The sequence below is a fragment of the Calonectris borealis genome, chromosome 4 (assembly GCF_964195595.1).
Source record: "Calonectris borealis chromosome 4, bCalBor7.hap1.2, whole genome shotgun sequence".
In the NCBI taxonomy this organism is placed as follows: Eukaryota; Metazoa; Chordata; class Aves; order Procellariiformes; family Procellariidae; genus Calonectris; species Calonectris borealis.
In genome coordinates, this window is record NC_134315.1 from 30,450,585 (window position 1) to 30,474,329 (window position 23,745).

At 39.6% G+C, this 23,745-nt stretch overlaps 1 protein-coding gene across 3 annotated transcripts; it reads left to right on the forward strand.

Moving 5' to 3' along the window:
* The first annotated feature begins 47 nt into the window (after positions 1-47).
* SPATA18 (spermatogenesis associated 18) lies at positions 48-21,674 on the forward strand. Of its 3 annotated transcripts, XM_075149054.1 has the most exons (13): positions 68-220; positions 2,498-2,603; positions 2,715-2,830; positions 3,661-3,779; positions 6,771-6,866; positions 10,387-10,521; positions 11,156-11,393; positions 12,404-12,562; positions 13,091-13,266; positions 15,264-15,387; positions 15,731-15,805; positions 16,623-16,668; positions 17,144-20,755. In XM_075149054.1, exons 1-13 carry the CDS (start codon positions 134-136, stop codon positions 17,149-17,151), a joined length of 1,485 nt encoding a protein of 494 aa, XP_075005155.1. In that variant the 5' UTR covers positions 68-133; the 3' UTR covers positions 17,152-20,755. The 3 variants fall into 3 exon arrangements, with proteins under 3 accessions (XP_075005154.1, XP_075005155.1, XP_075005151.1); XM_075149053.1 differs by lacking the exon at positions 6,771-6,866 and having other exon boundaries at positions 48-220; positions 17,144-21,674; XM_075149050.1 differs by lacking the exons at positions 6,771-6,866; positions 17,144-20,755 and having other exon boundaries at positions 16,623-16,685.
* The last annotated feature ends 2,071 nt before the right edge of the window (positions 21,675-23,745 follow it).

Consider the following 23,745-nt stretch of genomic DNA (forward strand, 5'->3'; position numbering starts at 1 on the left):
GCGGGCCCGGGCCGGTGGTACCACCTCCCCGCCCGCGCCGCCCGCCCGCCCGCCCGCGGAGGGCTCCCGGGGGCACGGGACGGGGGAACCAGCGCAGCCCGTCCCAACCCCCGGAGCGAGCTGACAGCCGGCCATGGCCGACGGCTTGAGGAGGCTGGTCGGCGCGGAGAGCGGCCGGGTGCTGCAGGAGAAGCTGGAGAGCTGGTACCGGGACTACGAGGTGGGCCGCGGCCGCCAGCGGGGGGGATCCGCGTCTGCTTGGGGGGCTGTACAGAGCGCGGCCCGCCTCACCCCGCGGGCTCTCAGGGGGCGGGAGGCCGCCGGCAGCGGCGCCGTTGCCGCAGTGGCCGGGCCGCACGGCGGTTTCCGCGGTGACGGCGGGACGCGGAGCGGTGGCGGCTCCCACCGCCTCCCGGCAGCGCGGGTGCCCTTAGCCCGGTGCAATCGGAACCTGCAGCCGGCCGGCCCGGCCGTGGGGAGCGGCCGCCGCTTGGGGTTCAAAAGGCCAGTTTGGGACGCTGACCCCCGCGTGCACCCAGTTATCACAATTCTAACACCCAGTGCCTGTAGCCTCGCAACTTCAGCTGTTTTCTTTTTTGCCCGTGACGAGGTTCGCTGAAAGCAAGGACTGGAGGTTAAAAGTGATGTTTCAGCTGTAATGACTGAGTCTGCATCAGAAAAGAGTTTTTTGGTAAAAGACCAGCAGGTGGAAGCATCACGGGTGAGGGCGTGCTCAGAAAAAAAAGTCGCCTGTGGCCTGGGAACAGTCAGAAAAATGTAAGGAAAAAGGAAGTTGAAAGTGAAAACCGGGTCATCCAGCTGCTTGGCTCTTCTGGGTGGGAAACCTGTTGGAACTGAGAGGCTGCTGCGAGACAGGCCACCTGCAGAAGGGCTTTGGAAGGGGGGAAGCAGGCGTGAGCAAAGAGTTTCAGGTATGGGTGAGGAGAAGGCTGGAGATGGATGTAATGGGATGCATGGAGGAGGACGAGGTAACAGGAGAGTGAGGAGGCAAAACAGTGGAAGCAGGAGAGAAAGCGAAAAATTTAGGGAAAGATGAGATAAAGGAAACTGAGATTTGAAAATTGGGAATTTTCTTAGCAGAAGCAGTCTTGACAGGGTTGTCACTCCTGTATCCCCAGGTTTCATTAGCTTCAGGACACTGATGGTTGAGTTGGTCATAAGCCTGTAAGCATCTACAGTGTGTTATGGTTGGTGAGGAAAGGTGCTGAACAGAGACGCAGCCCTTTCAAGGGAAGCCAGCTCCTCTTTTTACTTCATGATATGTAGGAGTTACAGCATGTTAATGGGCAGGCAAACTCTGCAGGATTCGTGGCAAAGGACGGTTTTAAGGAGGAGTTTGAGGGTAGCTACCACAGAGTGCAGGACACCAAAGGAGGAAGAACAGAGGCACTCGTTTTAAAATCTTCCAAACAGATGGTGGAGGTAGACCTCGGGGGGGCTGAGCAATAGCGGGAGCTGAACTCTCCATAATAGATGAGGTGAGGGTAGTCTGCGAGGTCTTGGGAAATGAAGATGAGCAGCTTCAGGCTGCCATTGCGGAAAAAGAGGAACTGGCAGATGGAAGCACCATGGGTGTTATGTCATTGTAATGAGCTGGAAAAATGCACCCCTGCAAAAGTGGTGTTCTGGTGGAGGTTAGTGGGGTGAGACTGTGCTCCTTGGCGCCAGAGGAAAGCACATTGCAGCAATCAAAATGCTGACAGAGGCATGGGTGGGAGTTTTAGCTGTTTTGGAAGCTTGTAAAAACCGTACAGAGCCATTAAAGCCTGGAGACCTAGAGGGTGATCTACGCTGAAGAGGATACACAGGTTACGGATAAAGATTAAGGAAGCAGGTCAAAGTATATGTTCTCACGGCAGGTGTAGTAGCACCCTGGACAGATTAACCCCATCAACTCCTTTTCAGAATTGCATTTGTTGAAAGTGGTGTAGTTTTGCTGTTCTGTTGTTTCCTAGGCATAATGCTGGATTTTGCCGATTCTTCAGTAGTATTTGTTTCAGTTGGTAAGTCTTAAAAATCAAATGAAATTGCATGGAGGCCTCATGTGGCTGTTGACAAAGCAAGATAATAGCCTATATGTATTATTTCAGCTAATATCAGATCTTGGACTAATAAGTTTTTTCATCCAACAATCTCCTATCTTAGTATTTTAAAAACTCTGTGTTGAAAGATTTTAACACAGATCCACAATTATTATGATTCTTCTTTTAGAGATGTTTGTGGTTGCATCTTCTTTATGAATGGGGAAAGGAGTAAGTTTTCTTAAGTAGTGAATTAACTGGGTGATAGAAGTCCTGATGTGTTGTTCATTTGCCTATTAACAATGTGAGCCTTTTAAAGATGAGTATTCTAGTGGATGCAGTAAGAAAAGGTTGTGAAGATGTAATTATGGAGGGGGGGGAAATTCATGATCATAACAGGAATCATTTTAAGTAAGAAAGCCCAGGCAGATGTATTAATACACATTAATTTACAGCTTAATTCCTGTGATCAGAATCTGAACCGATGCTGTGAAATAATAGAATTGAATTCTGAGATTCAAGGGCAACTCTTCACAATCCTCAATGAAACATCTCGAGAAGGTAAGTCAGTGCCTGGTCTTATTACTAACACATTTCACATGTGTCATCTTTTCAAGCTCTGGCTCTTTCTGTAAGTGTTCTCACAATTTCTTAATGTATGTATTTTCTTAGGCGGGCATTATGCAGGTGTGGAAACAATAAAAACTCGTCTCCTGCCATGGCTAGGGACTTGTTTTTCCTGTGCTACTTCAGGAAGGCTTTTTGAAACCAACCTCTCTCTAACTCAGGTATGTAGGAGATTTATTTTAAGGGAATAGAATGGTGTGAATTTATACCTGCAGGAGACCTTTAATGACTATCTGTTAATAATAGCCTTTCTCCCTGATTTTGCTTAATGAAATATGTCCTTAGTTGCTCCTGGAGACAACTATGGAGAAAACTATGCTATTTCTCTGTCTCATCTTATGTTTCCTTTGGGAAAGGGAAATCAAAGAGGTCATTATAGTTATTTCTGGCCTTCTAGGGCTTATGCTGTTTTACAACAATGAGTGACAATATGGAGGAATTTGCTTTGTAAAAGAAGCTATGTTCTTGTACTGCTTTCCTTTTCTAGGTAAAGAATTATACTACATTTACATTTGCAAAGACATCACAGAAGTATTTATACCATATCTATTAGTAAAATCTAACACTATGTGAAAAGACATGTGTAAGCTGAAGGTGTGTATAAACTCCATGCATTTATCTGTGAGCTCCTTTTATTTTTTTGAAGAAAAAAATCTTTGTTTAGTATCTGAGTGTCAGAAGTGGGGGTGGGGGAAAAGTGCTCATGTCCATCATGATACCACCACGTGCCTGATTTGAGGTTTGGAGGGTTTGGAGTTAATATTTACTGAAGGGTTTGTAGTACTAGCAGTTTGGCAGGAAAGACAGATCTGCCGTGACTTTGTGCTTTGAAAGAAAATAAGAGCATTGGTTGATGCAGACTAGGAGAAAATATTGAAGATCTTGAGATTTGACAGTGATGTCTCCATGTTCTCTGACTTCTCATCCTACATTGCTGAAGGATTCTGTAAGGTAGAACATTCAAGCAGCATGTTTTTGTGTTTTGTTGTAGGATTCAATTGAGAAAGAGAGGCAGCTGAGAGAACTAGCCAGCAATCAGACTTTTCAACTGCAAGAGCTGCAGGAAGAACTGACTTCAACTCGTCTACAGCTCAACCACGTGCAACAGGAGTAGGGGAATTAACTGTGATTCTTTTTGTTTGTTTTTTGTTTTTCAACAAGCCATATATTTCTCTTGACATCTAAATACTGATGGAGATTTGTAAAATGTTTCGTTTCTGGCTTAAAATCAGAGCTTCAAAGTGCATATAGACTCTGGATTGTCTGTGTGTGTCCAAAGTGGGGTACAAATAATACAGTCCAGTTGCATAAAAAACACATTTTGAGACTACAGTGCTCCACAAAATGATTTAATTGCTTCAGAAACAAATTTGTGCAGTTAGTGCCACTTCCAGGGCTATTTCAGAGGCAGCTGCAAGTGACAGACACTTTCTTATGCATCCTGTTAACATGAGAACAATGAATGCTCACAGTCCTTGTGTCAGTACGATAAGTGATATAATTTAGTGCTCTTACTAAACGATTCCAAGAATATCAAGTTCTCAGAACTGCAAACTGTATTAGCTAGATTAGAGGAAAGAGGTTCAATAGAATATTTCATCCTGTATCCTAATCTTGCAGATATCTCCTGCTTTCATAGAATTGTAGAATCATAGAATGGTTTAGATTGGAAGGGACCATCAAAGATCATCTAGTCCAACCCCTCTGCTGTTGGCAGGGATATCTTCCACTAGATTAGGTTGCTCAAAGACCCATCCAACTGCCCCACTCAGCTCGGTGTCATCCACAAACTTGCTGAGGGTGCATTCAATCCTGCTGTCAATGTCATTAATAAAGATATTGAATAGCACCAGTCCCAATACAGACCCCTGAGGGCCACAGCTTGTCACTGATCTCCATTTGGACATTGAGCTGTTGACTGCAACTCTTTGGGCACGGCCATCCAGCCAATTCCTCATCCATCAATTAGTCCATCCGTCAAATCCATATCTCTACAATTTAGAGACAACGATGTTGTGTCAAAGGCCTTGCAGAAGACAAGGGAGATGACATCAGTTGCTCTTCCCTTATTCGCCAACGCATATTAGTATCTGTTATGTCTCATCTTGGATGAATGCTGGCATTCTAATTTTTCACTATCAAAAAAATCTCTCAGTTAACTCTGTGTGAGTTAAAGATCAGTGCATCCCCTTGAAAAGAAGATAAGAGGACAAAAAAAATCTTGTGATCTCACAGTATACATTAAATATCAAAAGTGACAAGGTGGGACAGAGAAGGACCCCACGACGTTTGGAAGAAGAGGGAAGTGTTTTGTTCTTGGCATTTCAACTGGTTTGCCAGAATTAGGTAATCTTGCAAAAGAATTCCAGCCTGGAAGGTTATGGAAGATTGGTAGATCTTATTAGCGTAAAAAACCTGAAGGGAGGGTGTAAAGAAGACAGAGCCAGGCCATTTCCAGTGGTGCCCAGTGACAGGACCAGAGGCAGTGGGCACAAACTAAAACACAAGAGGTTCCCTCTGAGCATCAGGAAACACTTTTTGACTGTGAGGATGACTGAGCACTGGCACAGGTTGCCCAGTGGGGTTGTGAAGTCTCCATCCTTGGAGATACTCAAAAGCTGTCTGGACATGATCCTGGGCAACTGGCTCTAAGTGGCTCTGCTTCAGCAGGAGGGTTGGACCAGATGACCTCCAGAGGTTCCTTCCAACTGTCATGGTTTAACCCCAGCTGGCAACTAAGCACCACGCAGCCACTCACTCACTCCCCCCTCAATGGGATGGGGGAGAGAATCGGAAGGGTAAAAGTGAGAAAATTCGTGGGTTGAGATAAAGACAGTTTAATAGGTAAAGCAAAAGTCATGCATGCAAGCAAAGCAAAACAAGGAATTCATTCACTACTTCCCATCGGCAGGCAGGTGTTCAGCCATTGCCAGGAAAGCAGGGCTCCATCATGCGTAACAGTGACTTGGGAAGACAAACGCCATCACTCCAAATGTCCCCCCCTTCCTTCTTTTTCCCCCAGCTTTATATGCTGAGCATGATGTCATATAGTATGGAATATCCTTTTGGTCAGTTGGGGTCAGCTGTCCCAGCTGTGTCCCCTCCCAACTCCTTGTGTACCCCCAGCCTGCTTGCTGGTGGGGTGGTGTGAGAAGCACAAAAGGCCTTGACTCTGTGTAAGCACTGCTCAGCAGTAACGAAAATATCCCTATGTTATCAACACTGTTTTCAGCACAAATCCAAAACATAGCTCCATACTAGCTACTATGAAGAAAATTAACTCTATCCCAGCCAAAACCAACACACCAACCTCAACAATTCTGTGGGTCAGGTATATATAAAGGTTGGTTTAGGGGTGAGGCTTTTCATCCTGTGCTCCTGTGTGAATAGAAAGAGATTATTTGATGAGCTGGAGAAAAGTGTTGGGTGGTCAAGGTGAGAGGTACAAAGAAAGTTATTCACTAATACAGATTGGAGTGAGTGTGTGGCAGTTTGCAGTACAAGAAAAAGTAATTTTTGGCTAGCTCCTGCAGGAAGTGGGAAACTGGTGGTAAAGCTTTTGTACAGTTTTGTGGTTTGCATTTCTCTGTGCAGTCAGGTCAGAGAGGTGTTGGCTGTGGTTTGCAAAGGTAGAAGTCTGGAAGGTGGAGGGTTGGGAAGAGGTAACTCAAGCAGAGACGAAGTCATGTGTGAAAGTTTCAGAACTGCTCCTTTCCAGGTGATGCAGTGCGGAGTCATGATTGTGTAGTTATTGGCAAGTAAGGGACAGGTGCAAGAGAAAGAGAATTCATGTCCCAAGATACTCCATCTATGGACAGTGAAGTCATTCTGAACACTGTAAGTTGTTGAAATCGATGAAGACACTGGAATTGAGTCTTAATGAAAATAATGCGTTGTAGCAAAACAATTCTGTTATTGCATAGTCAGATATGAGTTTTTATAAGCTATTTGTGTGCTGATAGTCTGCACAAAGCCCACTGTGATTGTTTTCATATGTTAAATTGGTATGGACGTGGTCTGCTTAAAACAGTCAGTTTGTCATAGTAAATTCTCTGGTAGAATCTCTGTCTTTACCATGGAGGTTATTAATTTTTCTTGCAGTCTGGCAAAAACCCAGTTGGCTCTTGAAGACACAAAGACCAAATCAGCCACTACTCTTTTGGCAGCAGAAGACGAAATTGTTCAGCTAAAAGCAGCGTAAGAAAAATTGAATCTTGGGGTATTTGTGGCAGAAAGTCAGCATGCAGAGACACAGTCTGTCATTTACCTGAGGGGATTCTGTTTATTCTACACTGTCCTATGCTATAGCAAAAAATAGGTCTGGCTGCTTAACATCCTGTAGCTTTGTTTCTTGGTTTTATATAGAGAGAATTAGCATAAGTAGATCCATGTGAGAAGAACCCTTGTGGCTGAACTTCTATCCTTTTTTCTTTAGGATAGAGGAAGGATTACTTTGAAACTAGCAGCTTGATAGCATTTGAATCTTGTAGATGAAGTTAAATAGGAGAGAACCATATTCTGAATATAGCTGGAAACCATTGTTTGCAATTTGCTATGATGCTCTTGAAGTAGCATGTGTGTTAAAGAAAAAAGACACTTCACTCTGTGTATCTTAAGATAAAGTTCTTTATTTGGCTTTTTCTTTTAGACCATTTTTGCCAAATCCTTTTGCCTGTCTGCACAAAAGTAGTGGCTAGTGGTAATGTCGACATCTCTGGTTTAAAAATGTTTTTTGAGTTTCTAAGTGTGTTGGTCACATCTGGGAAGTTAACCTGGATCAGTAAGGGTGCAGCTAGGGGACCAACCTTTCCATTTCAATATAGGGGTCCTTAAAACTAATTTTCTTTTGTGGCTTGACCTACAGGCAGTTCTAGAAACAGTAATAATTCTTGACTGTTATGAAATGTAGCCCATGTCTTTTTTTTTTCCTTTTTTTGTGTGTTATATTATCAAAAAATAATACAAAGGTAGTTGAAATTCATTCCAACAGCATGTGAATTCTTGTGATAACTGACATTTCAACAACAGAAATATAATCATGCGTGTTAAATAAATGTTTGCAGCCTTTCAGTTAAATAACATTGCTGCTCTTAGAAATGGAGGAAACTTGACTTTGCTGCTTGCACTGTAGGAAAGGATATAACTGTCCATGAGTTTATCTTTCCTTTTAGTGCAACTGAGAGGATTAGCTACTCCTGATAAAGATAAGCAAGCAAAAAAACCTCAGGCCATTAGAGTTTCTACTTCCAATATCAAGTTGAGTATTACTTGTTCATTTCTGGATGTTTATCATTGCTTCTAGAATAATGTTAATTGTCAGATTTCATCCATGGACTTTCCTAGCAAGCATTGATCACTTTGGATTTTAATTTTTTGGATGGCCACCTGGGGTACAAACTTATATTCCCATAAAACGGGCTCTTTCGATTTGTTGGGTGAAAAGTAGCTCATGTAACTCCTTGATTCTTAGATATAACTTGACTGCTGTCTTCCTGATTAAAACTATTAATAGGGGATAAAGCATCTCACAATTCCCATGTGTAGGTCTTAATGCAGACTGGACAGAAATTCATATTGCCATTTGTACTAATGACAGAAGAATAAAACATTCCTGTTTTTCCATGAATTCAGGAATTCCGTAATATCCACCTACTTATGGTTCATGTTCACTCTCAGTTTAGTTGGCACTCCACATTTGCATCTTCTGCCCGGGTGTTCAACTTTTGATTGAAGCAAAGGTGCTATTTTTCATGTTCTGTGAATCATCATTTCAAAATTTGAACCCTTTTGGTTGGGTGGAATCAGTCTTCACCTGCCTGTCAAAACCAGAATCCTTCTAAAAGTAGAGGAAGTGAGGTCAGGACTGATCTGTGACACTTAGGGCAGGATTTTTTTTTTACACAAGGAACAGTTTGCCAGGAGTGTCCTTTGCATCTTTGTCTGTAAACTTGTTTTTTGAGACTTTTGAAACAGCTGATGACCTCATTCCTCTTGTCTATAGTCTGTCTGTCTTGCGTACTTAAATCAAAGCATGTTTTACAAGACATCTTGGTCTCCTGGGCTGTTAGAACAAATGTGGTCTAGGCTCAGTATAATTAAAATCTATAGCCAGTATAAGCTTTTGTCATATCAAGATATTAATTATAACAGGATGTAGCTATTTGCTGCAGAATTATAAATATAAATTTTTTAAAATGAATAACAATCAACATTTAAAAGTAATTGGAAGTTCTTCAGGGGAAGACAAAAAATTAAGTGTATTAAAAAGTGCTGTTATATGCAGACCGATCAAAATCCTATTAGTACTGTTATAAATGGAAGCTTACTACTTGGGTGCTTAGACTCATGCCAAGGTCTAATCAAACTTAACAAAGCCAGATGACTCACTTTGAAGTAAATGAGGTTAAGACGACTTTTCTTTCTTGATCTACTGTACAGAGGACCTGTTATATAGATTGGCAGGAAAGAGTTTTGATAAACATGGTTGTAATTAATAACAAGCCAATATGGTACCTTGAATCAGTTACCTCAAGACCTTGTAGTGTTGCTGGTGCAAGGGACTCTTAAAAATAGCTTAAACAGGCATCTGGCCAAAAATTACATAGGTGGAGTTGTTGCCTTGAATTTCAAGGCAATCTGACTGAATGAGTCGGGCTTAGCCCAAGGACTGGGGGAACTGTGAGGGACTTTATTGTTAATGAATTGTTTGAAACTGGAGGGTAACAGTGAGCTTCTTTATCCAAAAAGCATTAAGGAGATACTTGACGTAAATTCTCAAGGCTGTTGTATTTGCTTCTGAGAAACTGGTTGAAGATGCCTATTTTATTTTTAAATGGTTAGATGGTGGAGTTTAAAACACTAGTTATAGCCTTAAAATAAAAGTGGGTTATGAAAACTGTTCTGATTTTTCTAAGAATTATATTTTGCCTTGTTAGTTCCCATTATTTTTTTTTTTGTAGCACCTAGATCTCTTTAACCTTAACAGAAAGATGATAATACTCTCTTAATTTCAGATTAATATTTAGCAGTAGAATGAATGAACAATAAAACAGGGGAAACTGAATACTGCATAGATTTAATTAGCATGGAAAGGATTAGTGTTAAGGCTTACAAAAGTCAGCATTGGTAATTCATAAATGTCTTAAAGTTGTTTCTTTCCCTTTAGTATTTAGTTTTTCTTACAAAGAAAGAAATACTGCTTCTGTTGGGGAGAGCAGGAGAGGAATCATTAGCTTTTGATGTTACTTGAATAACATCATTGGTGATATCCTTTGACTGACTAATATATTCCAGCAAAGAAAAGAACCGGAGGACCTGATATAAGAAAAAACCTAGAGTCTTAAACTGTACAAAAGAAAACTGAGCTGGTTTAGTTAACATCTTAAATATCAGAAAGAAACCAGTTTCTTTCTTAGACCTCATCATCTGAGCTAGTGCAAGGACACCAAACCTTAATCAGTGATCTCTCCTGTAACATAAAGTGTAGTGTATCCAGTCTCCTGCCACAGTACACTTTTACATTTTAAAGTGTAATTAAGAGTATGCTTTGGAGTGTGCTTTTTCTAAACTCTTGGTTTCCCTGTATTTCAGCATAAGGAGCTTGCTCAGTATTTCTCCTCTTTTTCTGTTCTTTTTGTGTGATGGTGAGGATTAATTGATAGGTGGTTTGCATTGGTAGAAGGACATCTTGTGACTGACTTTATTCTGTGTGGTTAAGTCTGAAGACTTCCCGTGCCCAAGAGAAGGACGCCCTGAGGAAATTAGATCGTCTGAATGACTATGAGCAGCAGATTGAAATACTGCGGGATGAGATTTCTATCCTGGATGCCCAAAAGTCTGTTCTCCAGAACAGGTAGAGGCGTTATTCAGAGAAGTCACTGAGAGAAATTGTTCATGTTAATTGAAGTATAAACAAAAGCTAAGCTTTTGTACTTTGTTATGAAGGAGCATAAGCTCTTTAACTGATTTCTCCTAGTGCCCAAATGTTTTAATTTCAGGCAGCTATGTTAAGTTTCTGGCAAAACAGCAAAGAGAGCAGCTTTACAATATACATTGGGAGCAACTGTGCGGGATAAAGAGAGATGGTTAGTTTTTTTGTTTATAAGTCCTCTTTGAATACTGTACCATTACAGGGCAGAACCTGTTGTTATATTCTCACTTGCTTGACTTTACAACTCTTCAGTGGTACTGAAAGAGGAACAAATCTCCAAAGTATTACTAGTTAAAAGTATGTTTCCGCAGAACAAAGTGCTTGGCTGTACACACTGTAGGAATTTAATTTTATTGTTCAGGCTCTAGCCCATAAAATGTATTGACACAAATGCCTTCATATTAGACTAACCAGCTGCAGCTTTACTTCTTTAATTATGTTAGCTCAAAATCTCAGCTTACCCTGGTAATAATTAAATTGACAAAACTCTGTGCACTAGGCAAGAGCATCTGAGAATGGTGAAGTGACTTCGTGCTTCTTTACACGTCTGTCATAGGCTTGCACGGAGCCGCTCTCCTTCCCCAAGGCACAGTGAGAGCAAGTCACCTAGTCCACTTCCCCTGAGGAGCTGCTCACCTGGCCGAGCCAGACGTACAAACGCTTCCCGTCGCGCCTACCTGGTAGCTCGCTTTGGTGACATTTATGCTCAAGAACGCTTGGATGCAGAGACCCTTTTGAGGACATACATCAATGACATGGAGATGGTGCAGAGGATAATATACATTGCAGCTGTGGTAAGAAAAAAGTAATATTTCTTGTTTTACAGGCCAGAACTGTTTTATAAAATATTATGGCTGGATTGGATTAAATTTTGTGTAAATTAGCATTTCTGTGAAGTACTGAGAAGAAAACTTTTCTTTTTTCCCTTTTGATTTTCCTTTCTTTCCCCCACACATTGAACTCTCAATTTAGTGTCCTTTTCTGACTGTCCTGTCCCAACATTAGAACAGGGTCAGTGATCTACAGTACAGGTGCTAAAAGAGCTGCATAAGACGACTGAATGGCTCTGAAAGGTAGATGATTCCTGCACTAAAAAACACCACCTCATTTAGATGAATTCTTTTGGGAATACTACATTTTAGAAAGCTCAAAATCTTTCCACATCATGCTTCCCTCTTACCTGTAGCTATATGCTTTTCTAGTTTTATTGGGTCCCTTGAAATTACCTAGATACCTCATGTTTACTATGAGCTCAATCTGGAAAAATTTGTTTTCATTTTTCTGTACTTAATCTTCTTTTCTATAAAATGGATGTAGTATGTACCTATGTCAGAGAGGCAGTGTGTCTCTTCATGTGTGTGATCCCAAGCACATTTAACTTGCTGAAGTTTTTTTCCCACAATTGTCATTCAGTTTACACTCTCCAATTCAACCTTTCTTCCCATCAGACAAGAGGTGCTCCTGTCTGACATGCTCGGCTGTGGCACATAAAACGCTATTCCTGAATTCTGCTCTTGATATCTTTGAATGTGATTCCATTGGTCTTGGGTGTGTGGTGGAATCCTACATGAAAATAGAAGGCTAGGTGGAAAGCTTTTCTATCCTGTCTTCTGCAAATAAATCACATTTGATTTAATCAGAGGAGTCCTCCCAGATAGGTACTATTTCTAACTTTCACTTTTACAGCAGTGTTTTATATTCCTCCTTACAATGATGACACTGGGTTAAGTTAATCCTCTCAGATAATTGATAAAAAATTAATCTCAGTCTCCTGGATTTAACTAGATGTTCTTTATGTTTGCAGGAGTCTTTTCATGCAGCAAAAATGGCCTACAGGCAGTTCAAAATACGTGTAAGAGAGACTCTGTCTCTAGGTCACTCGGGGCCTGAGTCACTTGAAGACACTGTCCTGGATTATATAGTTCGCCATGAGGATCTGTATGATGTTCAAGCCAGTGTCAATGTAAGTCAAGGGCAGTGGGGAAGTGACGTGTTGATCTATTTCAGTAGCTAATAAATTCGGAGTGGTAAACTAGAAATGTAACCTGAAGAAGGAAAAAAGTTTATCGCATGGATTTTATGTCTTGTATTTTCCAAGATAATATTGTGGTATGGCCCACTTGTTTTATTTGCCTGTGATTAGAATCTTTCTGTCTGCCAGAATAATATTTTTGGCAAGATACAGTGTATCTGTCTTAATCAATGTAAGCTAAATTTCATAATTGTCTTAAATTCTGTGCTCTGCTGAAAAACTGCATCTCCCTCCTAAGATTGATGTCAAGGATGTAGCTCATACTTCATTTCTGTAATAACAGCACGTTCTTTCTGAAGCTAATATTTTCTGGAATAGCCTAAGACAACATTGCTGGGAGCTTCTTATACTGATTTTTAAATGTAGCAAACTAGGAGGCATATTTAGGAGGGATTTCCATACTTGCCCATGAATAAAAGTGTTAGTGAGCTCAAATTACTCAACTGTGTTTATTTTCAGGAAGTAATTTGCTCGATGAACATCAACCCAAAGATTTCATTTCCACCAGAAACTGATTTCATTGTGATCAGCACTTTGATTCGAGAGTTGTGCCGTGTGGCTTTTTCAATGCAGACACTCGCTCCTCCTCTTGATATTGCCTTTGGTACTGATGGAGAACTTTTCAGTGAGACCAAGTAAGAACTCTTTCTTTTCAGTCAGATTCTTAGTATTAAAAATGCATCAGGTTGTATAGTCTACTTCTTTCCTAATTAATATAAAGGTTTAAGATTGATGCTAAACATTAATTTGGGGCAAATATTCTTGGTCTGTAGTGAATTTGATATGTCTTTAAGGTTTATGATGGTATATAAATGCCAGGATGTAGACCAGTGTAACAGCTTTTTTTAATGAACAGCAGAGCAATTTTCTGGATAAACTTCAGTCTCTAGAGCGTATTTAATTTATCCTTTAAGAGGAAAATTATCATCAGCTTTCCTTTCCCTGTTTAGTCTCTAAGTGCCTCCAGTGTTTATAAAATCTGTGCATCTTTGTTCCTCCTTTCTGGTCCGTTTTGTAAAAGTCATGTTTACTGAGATCTGGCGGTTGGTGCCTGATACCAGGATCATCAACATGTGTGCTGTGACCTCCAGGCTGTGGCTGCTGTACAACATATGGATCTTAATACACTCCCATCTCTTCTGGCTTAGAGCTGAGCAAAAGGAAAAATGCCTTTTAAAAATGGGAATTTTGTTTAAAAAATGCACACCATAACCATAGTTTTTCTTTTTTCCATAGAGTCAGGGCTGGCTGCTTTGTTAGCTAGCAGAGAACTGTAGGGTACTTCCATGCCTTCCACGCCAAGAAAACTAATGGGATTGATAGCTCCAAAAATTTGCTCTCAACAGCAAGAAAAGCCACACCAATAAGGAGGTTTCTAATAATAATTTGAAATAGAATGGAACTCAGGTGGGGAATAACTTGAGAAGCGAAGGAGAGAAATAGAGAAGATAAAAGTAGCCCTTAACAGGAGAGTGCAAAGTCATACATGACTGCTTAATGATCCTGTCCAAATGCTGGGCACTTAGCTATTTGATACCCAAAGGTATTGGCTGAATTAAGAAGGCAGCAATGCTATGGTATAGTCTCGGGATGCTTTCTCCACCTACTTGATGTGTGTGGCCTTCAAGAAACAGGTGTAATGTGTTTATACGTGCTGCTGCAGGAGACATGTATACACACATCTATCCATCTATATAGATAAATACGTGACATATATATGTTTACACGTATAGCATATATAGTGGTAGACTGAGATGGAGCAAAATTTGTAGAAATTAAAATAGCTCTGTTAGTTATGTGTGATACATTCTACAAAAGGGCTGGCCAAACCTCATCGTACCCTATACCTCCCTCCATGCAGAGCTTCATGCCTCTGTTTACAACATTGTTTTATACAAATTGCTATTGTATATACATTACTAATGTATATACATATACTAATGCATTGCTATTTTTTATTTCAGTTACTTGGTTTTTTTTTTTGAGTTTGACTCCACAAAATCAAACATGTATTATTCAGCCAATATTGCAGACTTAGGGAGGTAATATATAGCTGGTATGTTAATACAGGCCTTCAAAATAATTTTTCTTACCTAAAAAGTCACTGTTTCATTATCAGTATCTGAGGATCTTGCTAATAAAATTGCCTCTTATGTCTCATAAAATACTAGGATGTAACTTTATAGTTGAGATAGAGTATTTCTGTAATGTCCTTTATAGAGGTCTTGCTTTAGCAAGATATTTCAGGAAGATGGGATGACTATTCCTGCCAAAATGCTGCTCAGGAGATTTAATTTGTCAGTGGACCCAAGGACCCTGGCTTGTGAGGGGCTTGTGCAAGAATATGGTCTAGTGGCCTTCTGAAGTGTGAGGTGGCTTTATTGGAGTGCCTCTCAGTATAAGTAGACAGCATAAGAAGACAGCATATTCTGCTAAGTCTGTCTTACAAATGCATTTCTTTTACAGGTTCGCTTAAAGAATACTTATTTTTGTGATACAGAAATATTGTCAAGAAAGATGTTTATGAGCTGTAACTAGCGTTCTGCTTTTTATCAGCATTGATGACTTGAAGCATCATATTTATCTTTTGGCACTTATATGCAGACATTTCTTGTACTCTGTGTTTCAACAGGTACCATCGTAGTTTTCACTCTGATTTCACAGCTGCCTTGGTGGCCTATCATGTATGGCCTGCACTGATGGAAAATGATGTTGTAATTGTGAAGGGAGAGGCAGTCACAAAAAGAGGAGCTCTGGTATGTGTTTTTTTTAAGGAACATGTTAAGGGAAGTAATTGGATTTAAACACTGTTTTAAAATTTAAAAAGAGAAATCCTTGATTATTCCCTATTTGTTGTGTATATCAAATATCAGTTGGGTTTTAGTGCCTCATCCAGTATTTAGGATGAATAGTTCCATTTGCATTAATGCTTTCATTATGCAGATATATGATTTTTGGCAGAGCTGTTCTAAGGAGAAAGTTTACTGTGTTTACTCTCTGTCCTCAAGCTTTGTCTCCAGTATGGCAAGTCTGCTTGCCGAGTCTGTCTTTATTAAATGCCCTCTCTAAAAAGAGGTTTGTCAAACTCTTTTCTTGTAGTGGTCTCACAGAAGCAGAAGTAGAAGTAGAAGCAGAAGCCGCAGCCGTAGCACCAGTCCTCTTCTATCTCATCACGTAAGCCCCAGCTGAATGCTTGTAGTGTAAGCAGCATCAAGTATTTTAAACTCAGAATGTAGGCAACCTTTTAAAAATGCTGATGTGCTACACGTACATTTTAACATTGGGAATAAATGCCTTTGCTGGGTCTGGAATGATGTGAAGCTGAACTGACAGAGTTATTGCCTGATATATTTATCGGTGGAGATACTGTATGAGAAGTAGATCATGGTTAAATTTTCAGAAGTATCAACCTGGATCTCAGAAGGCTTTCTCCCTACTCCGCCTTGCTTCAGTATACTTCTGAATAACTAATTGCATCATCTGGAAGCATTTTAGTCATCTTGCAGTACATATACAGCACATGGTCCCTGCCTCCTGGAATTAGTAATCTAAATTTACCTTCTAATGCCTCAAAGGAGCAGTAAATCAGTGTGGGGTGGGCAGGAGGGGAAGAACTGAGGTGGTACTAATAAGTTATGTGAAACCTTAGCAGAGTTCTACATATGGAATAGTTAAACAATATTTTTAATTATTTCTGTAAAAATCATGTGTATTTTTCTAATTGTTAGCCCATCTTATTAAATTGACATAGATGCCCTCAACTTAAAATGTGAATATTGAAAATGTGAGAGTCTTTGGGTAAGACTCACTTTTTTGTGTGTGTGCAGGGTGTGAAAGAGAAACTAGGAGGTTGTTGAATTTGACTTTGTAGCAGTGGAGCTGCACCGATAGAGTAACGTGCAAATTTTCTGAATGTTGGTGGGTCCCCAGGTGCCTTTCTTGGGTACAGTTCTTTAGCACACCTGAGTTTCCTCTTCTGTTTGTCTTGCAGTTATCTCGAAGCCGCAGTCCTTCACCACTGAGGAGCGGAAGCCCAAGTAAGTGGGCATATTAGTTCATAATGACTCATAGTTTTCACATTAAGCCCTTGAACGACTGAGCAAAGAGACAAAATAACATGCTGAAGGTCTTTGACTCTAAAATACTTGCCCAAGTCTTATTTTTAAAGTGGGTAGCCCTTTTCTTTTCTGTGTGTGGAAAAAGGCTGAAATTTCTACTTGGAGGAGAGCTTGTTTTTCACTCTATTCAGACCACTGTCATGAGTTCTCTCTGCTGGCTGCCTTTATTGTGGCCAGTTCTATAGTTGGTAAAACTTGTTCTCTTCCTCACACAAGAGGCAGTTAGCTGCATGCCTGCTGGCTTCATGCCTTTCAAAATCCAAAGAGATAGCTAAGTGGCGATGATGAAGTGAGGGATTTCAAAGAGTATGAATGTGTGCCCATCTTGAAGCCAAGCCAATTTAGAGATTTAGAAAAAAACAGTTGTACTGAAATGTGTCTTTTTCTTCAATAGGGCATTAACTGAACATGTTCCTGTGATTCAGTACATCCAGATCCAGCAACTTTACTGGTGCCTTTTCTCTTCAAGAATACCTCAAATCTTGCAATAATGTGAATGGCAATTGTCACTCCAAATGGAGTTTGTGTTCAGTGTGGTTTTTAGGATTATAGAAAGCTTATTTATAATTTTAGAAACTAATTCAACTTTCTGATTTTAAAAAAAAAAGTGCATGCAGTACAGGATCATACTCATTTGACAAAATTTGCAGAGCGATGAGGAACCCATGCTGTAATCCTGTAGATGGAGATAAAATTATTGCATCTAGAATGTTTTCCACAGATATCAAATGATGCGGTTTATCTGATAGGATGTTTAATAAAACCTAAGTGGTGAATGTTGCAGAATGTTGAGGTTAGCTGTTACTTGAAAACAGTTTCATTAATTGGTGCTTATTTACAATTTTAGAAAACAGCAATAGTCTCAGGATGTGCCAGTCTTACACAGCATCCTTTTAAATATGTCCTTGCAGTAAACCGAATTTTCTAACTACAATGCAAAAGTTGGACAGAACAGTCATAAACTACCAATACTCCAGCAATCCCCAGGACTTTATTGACATTTACTTATGAAAGCACAGGTGTGTGCTTTAGCAAGGCAGTAATAGTCCTTGTTAAATTCATTGTTACTTATGAATATCATAAAAATTTGTAGTTTGGAACTTAAGTATTTTGAAGGTGTGCCACTGACTATTGTAGGATTGAAATATTTGCTTGAGGTGGCCTATTTGGTATCACTTTTAATGGGCTTTCATACCAGACTGATAGATTAGTAATTCTTCTGAACACAGTGAAAAAAATGTGTCCAGTTATCTCTTACTGTGGGAGTTTATTACGTTTTTAGTGTAAAAATTAGAGACCTGAAGAGATTTTATTCTGGCACTTTAAATAGTTTGTTCCCGTTGCAAATGTTTATTTTAATATCAGCATTTTTGTTTTTGAGAGAACTGATACTGTCTTTCTCTCAGAACCCCATCTGTAGGGCCAGCCTTAAATACAAGCCACACAAGTGACTGCTTGGGGCCTTGTGCTTTTACATAGAAACATAGGATTTGTCATAATGGAGCTGATGTGTAATTCACCAAGTCCGCTGTCTCATTCCAGTCAACACCTGATGCTTCAAAGGTGTATGGTGCTTTCCCCAAATTCATCTCCACAATTTTGCAATATTAGCAATCAGAAGGAGGAAAAATTCCTTTCTGCCTCCTCTTTTAATCAGCCTATGCCCTGGAGCATGACATTTCATTAGTACTACTGTAATAACATGAGCAAAAATATTTTTATTAGTTCTGAAACTATTTAGTCCTTAAAATTAAGTTACAGGAGCAAATTTTGTGATCCCTTTCCAGGGATCTTATGCAGATTTACACATCCATTTTCTTTCTCTCTTCTTCCTGTGTGGCTTAAGACTTTGGCACAAGGCTCTTTGGCGTAGGATCAGATTTCAGGCAGACTTTAGCATTGGTCCCCGTGAGCCACGGATCAGCTGTGACTCTAGTTATACAGATATATTTTCATTGGAATTAGGCCCATTAGTAACCAACGAGAGCAAAATGAGGTCCTGTACATAGAGTGTCATTCACAGAGCCACTCTGGATGAACTAAGGGGACACAAAGGCACATGCATGTTATGTGGCGTACTTTCTTGTTTTCTAAGAAAGTCAGAAGAGAAAATGCAAAGCAATATGTTTCCTCTTCTAAGAGCCTGATTCTTGGTCACAGCTATGGATCTGGGCTTGAAGTAAACCTGCATATTTCTGCACTGATCTCATGACTGAAAACACCACAATTCTGAAAAAACTGAGCACCTGCAACTTGTGTGGCAACAGAGGATAGTTAGATATCCCGAGTATAGTTTTGAGCAGAAAAATGAAGAATTTTGAGAAATCTTGTCATTATCAAGGGCTAAGGAGAGGTAGGTTTTTTAAAAATTAGGTATTATATGTTTGTCTTCTGCATGTAATTACCAAGACACTTCTGTGTTGTTATTTTGAGTTGAAGTAAGTTTCCATACCAACTGTGAGAAAACTAAGACTACATCAAGAAAGTATGTTTTTCTTGACAAGCATGAGAGGCAGGGTAGTTCCAGGCTTGCACACAACTGTGATGCCACTATGAACTAATATTCCCAAAGATCTAAAAATGCCATAAAAGGCAAATTCTCAGTGCTTGGTGGATATCTCATCTTGCTCCCCCCGCAAGGGGGAGTAGTACCCCTTGTAGTACTAGTACTATCTCTAGGTACTAGTACTACTAGTAGTACTCCTCTAGGTACTAGTTAGGCTCAAAGTAAAAGAGAAAACTAATGAAAAGACAGCCAATGACTTGTTTTGGTAATGAGAAAGCAGCTCTAGGGTGGTTTTTTTTTTTTGATATAATGTTTCAGAGCAGAGCAAACCATTTTCAGCAAAATAGGAAGTCAGTCCACAGCGTGGCGACACTTAATTAGTTAAACAAATCTCACTCTACTCCGTTGTACTCTGCAGCCCATAGTCTTTTCATAGGAATATACTGTTTTGTACTGGTTGCCTGCACAGCTTATTTATGGCCAATTAAATCTATAGGTCAGATAGAAGATCACTTTTGGTGTCAACTTAGACACTAATAGCTCCTGTGCTTCTATTTATCCACATGACAACAGTGCAGAGAGTGCGTACCAATCAAGATTATATGGAAATAACCAGCAAATGCAAAATAACTTATAAAAAGGGACTTCTGTAATTGCTTGTAAGACCCTATGAAAGAACGGATCATGAATGTGAAATTCATGACTTGATATTTTAATAAGAGTTTTTAAAATCTTAAGTAAGATTTTTTATTTTCTCTTTTTCTCTAAATCACAGGCCTGGATCATGCCACACTTGTAAATACAGCAAAGTAGAAACAGTAAGGGTGGATTCTAATAGATGACAAATAAAAAAAAAGCCAGTAAGTCTTCTATTACAAGATAGTTTTAGAACAGTATGATCACGATTAAAGTTTTAGTACCAGGAAAAAGAAGGCTAGATTTTGAGCTAATTTAAACTCTTTGCAGGTGACTGATGGAATTGAGACTGCATGGGATGTAAAAAAGCACCACCTTTGGGCCAAAGCATTCATGTAGAACAGCACATGTTTATGAGGGATTTTGAGATTGCTGGAGAATTTCTGCTGCATGTCAGAGCTAGCAGATACTGAGGGTAAATGGCTCAGCTAAATTTGCTACTGCACAATGAAGATTTAAATTCAGAAATTATCTTAGATTCTCCCAGCATCCTAATAGGAGAAAGAAAGTTGGGAGCAGGAGGTTGCTGCAACCATCTAATCTGGTTGGCAGTGAGTTGTGCTGCCTGTGCAGTCTTGTAGGAGCCTGTGGAGATGAGCAGTAAGTTAAAGCAAAAATACTCTACAGGCTGAAAAAAGTAAATGTGAAGGCCAGAAATTGTCAAAATACTCCCTGGAAAACATATGCCTGTACATCCTCCAGGATTTGAGCCTTTTAACTTTACTTTTATATTGCATGTATGTACTGCAAAAGTTTGTCATCCCGTAAAAGTGCCATCAGAATTAAATACTGTCTTTCAGCTTTATGTAACCTTTGTCAGCCGTTTTTGATTGGTGTTAACTACACAATGATTTTCTTACTGTAGCATTAAATAGCCAAGCTTTGTGTTAAAGAAATGAAAATGCGTTTGTTATGGCTTGCAGCTATATTAGCATGTGTTCAGTTTGAATGTTTTAAGTTTCAGTACTGTATTTCTTTTAGTCATGCAGCATACTATTGAAGTATACTAAAGAAATGTACATTTCATTTTATAGTTGAAAAGTTGGAACCTGGTTTTGGATGGTTTAAAACAACACATGTATCTGTCAGGCTCTTGCTTATATACAGGTGTGTTGTTTATGTGGAAGCTGTACCTTTCACTTGGCAGACAGAGCACAAACATAGAGCACTTGGTGTCATTTTACTGTTAACAGACAAAAGCATGAACACAAATGAAGTGGGTGGTGTGTTTATACTTTCTTATGGCTTTGAGAATGCAACACTTCTGCCGTCTCACAGGCAAAAATACAGTTCTCAATATTATCTCTTTGAAAGTAAAATGTCAGCATACTTACCACTGCTAGTATTGCTTCCTGTGAAATTGTTTTTTGCTAAAGGGCTTTGGCTTGCATTCAGGGTTCTTTGTTTTAAGTGAAAAATTTTATAAAGAGAGATCACTTTAGGCTAATTCCTTCTCTTCACAGTAGCTGGCATTCAGCCTTTTAGGTCGATCACATAAAGCAGATACACACTCAACCTTTACAAACTGCATTCACAACCTTCAGTGAAAACCTGTCTCTGTGTTGATGACACATGCACCCCCAAAAGAGCATGGACAAGACAAACACCTATTATTTGGAAGCATCATCTTCTACTCACACAAACCATTTTGCCCTATGACCCTTTATACAGTTTACTTTTAATGGCTGAATTGTTTTAGTTAATAAAAAATAAACGGAGTTTTAAAAAAGTCCAAAGTTTTCCATGTTTCGTTTATCTTCTGGTAAAGTGTGATTCTCAGGTTAATTAAAAAAATAAGGCAAAATGTTGCAGTTTAGGAAAATCACACAAAGTTTATTATATAAAATGATTATACTAAATTTTAAAAAATATTACAATATGCAGTTTTCATGTTAACTAGCTTACAACAAATATTTATCAGAATCTCTTGTGGTACAAATGTAAAATTCAGACAATCTGAAGGGCTATTTTATCAATTTTTTTCTCTGTTTCCTAGGGCTAAGTTTTTATGACTGCTTTCAGGGTAACTTGTTCATACTGTAATACTGCATTTAGTGTGTGTTGCGTAGACAGGCTTCATTTTCCCTGAACTTTATGTATGCTTTATGCTTTTATGTGTCAATCAGAAATTGAATGTTTTATTCTTTAAAAGCACTTTATACGCTGCAAGTAAGTGAATGATTACTACTCAGGCTGAGGTGAGTTGCTTAGATGAGGGCATGTGAAGTATTATCTGGTTCAGTGCAAAGTCCTCCCCAAGGCATACTGTCACTGCTTTCAACTTTACCGTGAACATCACACCTTTGCTCAGAAAAGGACACTGATTGTTTCTACATGCCAGTGTAATTTGGGCAGGAATCTACCCAACTAAAACCAGATGCAGATAGAGCTGTGCCAGTCCTTTAATATATGAACACAATTAGTATTTTCATTTCCAATCAGTGTATGGTGTATTGCTTGACCTGAAGAGGTTGTGGTTTAAATGAAGTACTGTCTTCAAATTCTTCAGCTATTAAATCAATGAAATGCGTATGAAATTTTGAATTTCACCATTTTCAGTTGATTAATACCAGTTAGTACCATATGTCTTTCTCACCCAGACTGGAATTTCAGGGATGACTGCAATCTAACGTGTCCATTTCAATTAGTCTGAATGAACAGCATGTTTTAAACTAGTACCTCAAAACTGTATTGTAAATTAGTTATTTTGTTAAAGAATTAATAAAATACCAAGCCTAAGCAATTTGTATCTTATACTAACTGCACCTGCTCTGAATTTAGCTTAAACCAAATTAAACCCAATCTCAAGTGCTGTTATTGCAAATGGACATCTGATGCTAAACCTCAAGGTGACATCTGTTCTCTGTAAGCTTGTGGTCTTTTTTGTTGATAGTGCTGTAACTGGACTGGCACAGTTTATTGAGAGTTGTGATAGATTGTCCATCACAGGAATTTTAAGCTTGGGAGTGCGTGTTGGTCTTACACTACATGTAAAACAGTCCAGGGAAATCCTAGAGCCTCGTACAGGAAGACGAAACAGATAGGTGTGACAGTTTCTTCTCATTTTGTAATACTGGTATTATAAAACACAAATACCAATTTTATAATACTGGCAAGAGTGTACAAATGATAAGTGAAGGTAATCTTTTACCCTTTTTCCTGACACTTGGCTTCATTGGTAATGCTGAACCAACAGCATCATGGAAGTACCAGCCTGAGATTCGTTCTTGAGTGAGCGTGTCCTGAACCACTGAGTGCAGGCTGCAAAAGGAAACTTGCTATGAATAAAGGATCCTATTTAATTCCTATTTCTGGCTAATGTCTATCTGATGGCTCCAAAACTCAGCACCTTTATCAGGGATCTAGAAAAAAAAAACTATGCTGGGATTTACCCTTATTTGCTTATAAAGAAGTAGGTTGACCGGAGCCCAGATGGGGTCACAGCCTGCTGTAATTTTGGCGGGAGAGCCTTTAAAGCCTTTGAGGAGTCATGGCAGAGCAGTGGCAGTAGGAGGAGAAGCCTTACAGAAAAGGCTGGAGGCTGAAGCAGGCAGCTGGTTTCTGTTTAACACCTCTTTGTGTAAAAGGAAGCCGATTTGGGTTAATCAGTTCCCTTCTTCACCAAGCAGCCATGCACGTGGAGCTCGCTGGAAGAAAGGGCCTTATTCCTTGGCACACTTCTTCCACTGCTCATGGAAGAAACAGATGAATCCTCGTTGTTTTCGCTCCGTGAGTAGGATGACATTTTAAATGTAGAAAAGGTTTCCAGTGCTCTCCAGTGCGTGAAGTGCTGT

Excerpts from the sequence above, each read along its gene's own strand:
- SPATA18 (XM_075149054.1), top strand. The coding sequence starts at position 134 with ATGGCCGACGGCTTGAGGAGGCTGGTCGGCGCGGAGAGCGGCCGGGTG. Across the intron at positions 2,831-3,660 it reads CCAACCTCTCTCTAACTCAG|GATTCAATTGAGAAAGAGAG; the intron begins GTATGTAGGAGA and ends GTTTTGTTGTAG. Across the intron at positions 3,780-6,770 it reads CTCAACCACGTGCAACAGGA|TCTGGCAAAAACCCAGTTGG; the intron begins GTAGGGGAATTA and ends TTTTTCTTGCAG.